Raw genomic sequence first — 6,333 nt, forward strand, 5'->3', positions numbered from 1 at the left:
TTGCTCTTGTTTAATAAATAGGCTTTACAAATGTCGCATTTGTTTTACTTCTGAGACTTTCTTTTCCTGAATTTGCATTATCCTTAATTTATGGACATGAGTGTATATATAATACTAGCATGTGTTTATATAAATTACTAACGTACGTGACATGCAAATCTCTCTTATTACTTATCGCCGAATGGCAACAGGCAAATAAACATTTGTTACATTTCCTTTATTTAACAGCTTAAACTGTACACTTTATTTACATTTACATTTAAAACATTTGACTACATTGCAAAGTTGATTTTTTTGTGAAATTATAATTTACATTCTTAATGCTGGAACAAGTTCCTTTATAAGACAGAATTTTACTTCAAAGTTTATTTTTTGAGAAGTTACAAAGAATTTATATTTGTATTGGCATATTTTTAATGTTCTTTTACAACTTCAGATGGAATTTTCTCTGACTGAAATCTTTGATAGAATTTCCATACGAAACACTTCATAAATCAAATATCTAACGCATTTTCTTTGTTAAAATTTGGTATAATTTCTCAATATGTTTGGCAGTTCCTGAACTGGAGAAAAAATTATTATCCATTTGGAAATATTTCCTGTTTGTTTAGTAGTTCATAATGAAAAAAAATTGAAAATTTCGTGTTATTTATCACTCGAACGCCAATATTTAAAAATAGATAGAAATACATTTTTGTTTAGTTCAGGAACTAGATGATACATTTCTTAAGCTATGTGCAAAAGTTTCAGCAAATTATTTGATGATCTTCTAAAATAGATTTTTGCTTTAAATCACTTTTTTAACCAAAAAAAATCCTTCTTTTCAATATTTAAAACTACCTTTTTACACTTTACTGGCATATGTTTCTTTCATAAATGTTTTTTAACTTTTTTATGCAAAAATTCAAAAGTATAATTATTTTAGAGAGCTTTCAAATAATTTATCCCGGACATAGTCACATACCTTCATTTAATACTTCAGTACTAAAGGGTATGCTTCAGTACAAAATATCAATAAAAATGTTCTGGAGAAAACAAAAGCATTTCATTTAGAAGAATGACGTTGGAAAATATATCGAGATATAAGCATCAAACAGAAAGTATAACCGAGCCCAGAAATGGGCTTAATCGTCGCCTGATTGTTTAACGCTATGACTTGCTATGGAAATGGGTAATCGCATCTTCTAAAATTTCACCCTCATAAAAACTGCTTTTGCATTATCTTAAATTTTGAAAAACATTTTAAATGATGTTAATTTTTTTCCATTTTTTTTTCTTTTTATTAAATTAAATCTTTAAAATTTATTTAAAAATCTTATAAATATTTTTAATGCTACGATGAAATTTAATTGCCTCCATCAAATCATTCAAACGCGTTATTTTGTCAGTGTCACTATTCAGATTAAATGAATTATATTCTTCGGGCATTAATACTGAAATAAGATTATCTTTTGCGCATTTATTTCATAGTATATATATTCTTATAAATTTTCACCCACATTATTTGGTATAAGAGTGTTTCATATTTTGTGTGTCATATCGAATCAGAAGATGATGTTTTTTGAAATGCATTCCATATATTCCGTTTTAACAGCCTAAAAAGTCAATATGGGTAACAAGCATGTTTTCAGAGGAGGTTAATATCTATAAATCAAACTATGTTACAAAAAATATCTGTTGAAAATTTATAAATTTTATGAAATTTTCATTATTGATTATTTTAACTTTTATTGATATAATGATAAAAAATAAATAAAAAATTTAGTGAAAGTCCTATCTTATAAATAAATCTATTCATTATGCAAAAGCGAACCATTTCCATATTTTGGCTTTTAATAAGAGAAAAGAAATTCCATTAAGATTGTTGTAAGAAAAAAAATGCTTCAATTCTCTTATAATGCTAATGAGTATATCGAAGAATATCTTTGAAAATTTATTTAACGTCATTGAAATTACTTGCCAAATGAATAGATAGTGTTGACGCTGACACTGTTCTTTTTAAAAACTAGCGTTACCCCTCAACTAACTTTGAAGATTGCGACTTGTTTTTGTTCTTCAATTAGTTTAAAGAATTCGTTGTGAATATTTGTGCTGATTTTTGTTGACTCAGTATGGATTTTAAAAGCTTCAAACCATTTAACTTTGTTGTTAAAAGAATATCAAACTATTTATTTTGGAATTTAAAATTCTTCCACTTAAAAATAGAGTCGGCTAATAAATTAAAACATAGAAAGTATCGCTAAAATAATACTATTTTAAATTTTCAAATGGAGTTAGAATCGCCTTTCTGTTCAATAATATTTTTTGAAATTATAAAGGAAAAAAAACCAAAATTTCAACTAAATTTTCATTATAAGGAATATTTGAATAAATATTTTATAAAAACTCCGAATTTTCATCCAAATATTTCGTGAAAAATTTCTTAACCATAGGTTCGAGTTCTACCATGTTGAACTCCAATATACACAGAAACACCCTTCTCCGTTACTATAAATAGAAATTTATAACTGTTACTGAAGTAACTTATTCAGGTGACATTTTCTGTCTCATTTAGAATTATTTTATAAGAAAGAAATAATGAATTAAAATATTTTCATGCGTAGTAATCTTTATTATATAATTGCAAAATGACATGCATAAGAAATAAGTCACACATTATATATAAGAAGAGAAAATTCCAAAAAATTTTCTTGAATCCCAGAAACATTTCTTCTAACTTTCTGGTTTCCTGCGTCTTGTTCATTCTTTCCCGTCACGTGTTTTACTAAGAAAAACAAAGAAACTAAGCTATAAACCAATGCTATTTAAGAAAAGAATAATTAAAGGCATCTTGAAGAGAAGAACAAAATTATTTTAAGTGAATCAATATTCAACTTATTAAACATTTGTGGCATAAATTCAGTATTGATTTAGGATATTGAGTGAACATGGAAATTATGAACTAGAATGCAAAAGTAAAAACTTATACAATTTCAACACTTTTTTGTTAAACTGTTAAGTATGTCCGACGTGTACGCGCATCATTTCAAATTTTTATTTTGGAGCAGCCGATGTGTAATTTTTTATCTAATAAAAATGAAATATAATTCCCGTTATTTTGAATTTTTGCAAAATAAACGTCCATTCTTAGAAATGTAATACGGTTTTAAACTTTAAAGTCAAACATCTGCCTACTACTTACTTACTTTTATTTACCTGCATTTTTTCATTTTAATTACTGAGTTAATAATTTTCTCCAGGACAGACAGTCAAACCTACTTTCAATGAATTTGATAGAAATTCAGAACTATGATGTCAACTGATTATCTGCAAATTTGTTCGTCAGTTTTATTTATTCCGAAAAGGGTCAAATGCGACTTCCCTATTACTACACTTCCCTTTAATTATTACGTAACGGTGACTTTTAATTTTAACCGTTAGGAGACTGTCAGAATACTTACTTTGGAACTAGAAAGCATCTTATGTAGCACATGTCGAAGGTTTTGAAATTATTTCCATTCCCTCCAGATCCGCTGTACACGAAAGGATGGCAGGTCTGCGTAGAATTGTCGTAGTGCCACCGCGGTACAGCTGTGGAGCAGGTGCCGTTGCCGTAATCGCTTTTTAAATTGCAAGCTAAGAATTCAAGGAGAATGTTAGTAATGAAATGACAAATCCTCCTGCAAGACAACGAAGAATTTGTCTCCCCTGGCCCAAGCCCTGAATATGTAAATGTTTGTCTCGTACCTCAATCGAGCCCTTTTTCAAGAAATATTAACTTCAACAGAATTCCTCAACTCATGCTCCTCACCGAAAACTTTCTTTATCATCATTGTATTGTATAGAGTTATTTTTTTGTGTACAATATGTAAAATTAATTTTTTTTCTTCTTAATAAATCTTTCCACATACATCCTTTCGACCTACGGGGAATCCTAGAGATTTCAAGTTCGGGTGTATCCTGTGGCGAAAGAAAGAAAATAATGAAACAACAAAAGAGCGATTGCACAATGCAACGTTTTTCAAACTGTGACCGAAACATGTTTCTCTAGAGGGTAATTTGCATGTGGGTATGTTTTAAAATAAAGATGGATTAGATCTTTTATTTATTAATAGATTTTTTATTATTAAATTACTTACTAATTATTAGATTGTTATATTTATTAATAATTTTCTGTATTCTTGTTTGAGATTTTTTTAAAACAAAAATTTACACGCCATTTGAAAAAATTGCTGCGAAATTTAGTTTTATAAAATTTTAGACAATAAGGTTTGAAAATAGTTCACAACGCCTTGTGAAATAATTGTTGTGAAGGCCGATATCTGACCATTGTTCAGCATTCTAATGTGAATATCAGAGTTCTCATATTCTTCGTGTGTGTCATAAAAATCTCTTAAATATATCATTATTTCCAATGTATGAAATTATAGATAACCAAATATTTTTTTCTCCAATTTATTTCGTATGTGTTCGGAAAAAGATATTTCTATCCTCTAATTTTTAACTTTCACGATGTCCAAGTGATCTTTCACAAGCGGTATCTAATATTCGTTAAAAGATTTAGTCTTAACGCAGTTGCGAAATGAGCATTGTAGAAATGAAGTTTGCAAAGATGATGATCAACTTACCTTCAGGATCGAAATTTGGATCCGAAGATTCTTCATCTTCGCTGCAAATGAACGTAGCAGGATAACTGAAGAGGAGAAGCAACAGGATTGAAATCATTTTTCTGCCTGCCCTGTTAACATTTTATTAACATTATTTCCTGTTAACATTAACATGTTTTTAAAGAAATGGAATACGAGAGGCAGAACGAACATTCTTAATATCCCTTGAAATATATCTTTATTTTAAATTTTAAATATTTCTGTGTCCTTCTAAAATAAGCCAGAGAAGTCAATTTTTAAATTAATTTACAGTTGTTCCGTTTATTTTTATCTAAATGTTGATTTCATATCAAACGCATAAAAATATGGTAATTTCAAAAAATAAAAGTTATAGAAATATGCCTTTGTTAATGTTCTGACTGTAAAAAAAACAATCAATAAAATATATTGAGGCCAAAATAGAAACAGTCGCACTAAAAAAAGTATCAGGTAGTAATTATGTGTGAAAAGTATCAAAAGGTAGGAAATTCGTCATCAATTTTTAGTGGTTGAAACTTTCAATTTGTTGAGAGTATTTCGATAAGTCCTTAATACTTTTTAAACTATGTTTTTATTTATACAGTTTAGAAGAAAAAAAAACTTCTCTAAAATTCCAGCATAGGAAGAATAGCTTGTTTCTAAAAACCTCTTTCATCTTAATAATACTAATAAAAAAAACTTACCGTAAAAATTTTTGACAACTCTGGCTTGGTCTTGATGATTTCTGTATAAGAATTTGCGTCGAATAAGAAAGTTTATTTTGATCTCCGCAAGTCACTAAAGGCCTATTGAAGGTCAGTAAATTTAGATGAACTTATATATCAGTAAATTGTTCTTCTTTTTATTAAATTAACTGCTTGATCATTATTTGAATGAGTCTTTCCGTCTAAAAAAAGATATGATATATTGACATAATAATATTATTTCAAGAAATTATTTATCTTTTCTATATTTTTAGAAATAACGCATTTATCTAAATCCGTTTCACTACTGAAAAACAATTATTGGAGCTATTTAAGGAGTTCCGAACAAATAGCAATTTCAACTGCTAATTTCTTTACTTCATATTTTTAGAAATGATGAATTCATATAAATTCGTTTTACTGAAGAAACCAATCAGTCGAGCTATTTATTGAGTTTAAAATAATTAGCAATTTCAACTGTTGTTTGCTCTGAACTCGTTAAATATTTCTTCAGGTTCCATTATTTAAAAATTCTTCAAATAGGTTCAATTAGAATCTCAAAACAAATTTAAATTTAATATTTGAGAAACAAAAAAAAAATGAAAAGATGCATTTTGCGTAGAAATGAAGGATATGATTATATAAATTAATTATTTTTCTATTAAGAAGATAGATTTCACAGATAGCTCATTTCACTACTTAAATCTCTAGAATAATTCTAGAGATTTCTCTGCACCAGCGACTTATGATACAGGATATGACTAGGGCAAGAGTAACGGGTTATAAATATTCCACAATCTAAATTCCGTTTAGTAACACAGTTTTTAGACAATGAATCCTTCTTTTCCGCAGAAGGAAGATATTTTTCTATGACATAATATATTAACTATAAATGTAGCTATATATGTAAGCTATAAATGTAGCACTTATTGTTCATAATTGCGTTTGCTCATTTGCTAAAAGGGCTATTGAATGAAGGATAATAAATTGAACATTTTTAACCAATTATTCCAGAAATAATTTCC

General features: G+C 27.9%; 1 protein-coding gene across 1 annotated transcript; it reads right to left on the bottom strand.

The window, feature by feature from the left end:
- Window positions 1–2,603: 2,603 nt before the first annotated feature.
- Window positions 2,604–5,407, bottom strand: LOC129974827 (tabkunin 2-like). Its single transcript, XM_056087592.1, has 4 exons — window positions 5,309–5,407; window positions 4,608–4,717; window positions 3,441–3,615; window positions 2,604–2,764 (listed from the first exon to the last, which is right to left on the bottom strand). The coding sequence occupies exons 2-4, from the start codon at window positions 4,702–4,704 to the stop codon at window positions 2,740–2,742; spliced, it is 297 nt and encodes a 98-aa protein (XP_055943567.1). The 5' UTR covers window positions 4,705–4,717; window positions 5,309–5,407; the 3' UTR covers window positions 2,604–2,739.
- Between the last annotated feature and the right edge of the window lie 926 nt (window positions 5,408–6,333).

The sequence above is a fragment of the Argiope bruennichi genome, chromosome 7, assembly GCF_947563725.1.
Source record: "Argiope bruennichi chromosome 7, qqArgBrue1.1, whole genome shotgun sequence".
Taxonomy (NCBI): Eukaryota; Metazoa; Arthropoda; class Arachnida; order Araneae; family Araneidae; genus Argiope; species Argiope bruennichi.

Bases quoted from the DNA above. Each gene is read 5' to 3' on its own strand.
- LOC129974827 (XM_056087592.1), bottom strand. From the start codon at position 4,704: ATGATTTCAATCCTGTTGCTTCTCCTCTTCAGTTATCCTGCTACGTTC. The intron at 3,616-4,607 runs GTAAGTTGATCA...TTGAATTCTTAG, and splicing joins TCCAAATTTCGATCCTGAAG to CTTGCAATTTAAAAAGCGAT. The intron at 2,765-3,440 runs GTAAGTATTCTG...TGTTTTTCTTAG, and splicing joins AGATGCTTTCTAGTTCCAAA to TAAAACACGTGACGGGAAAG.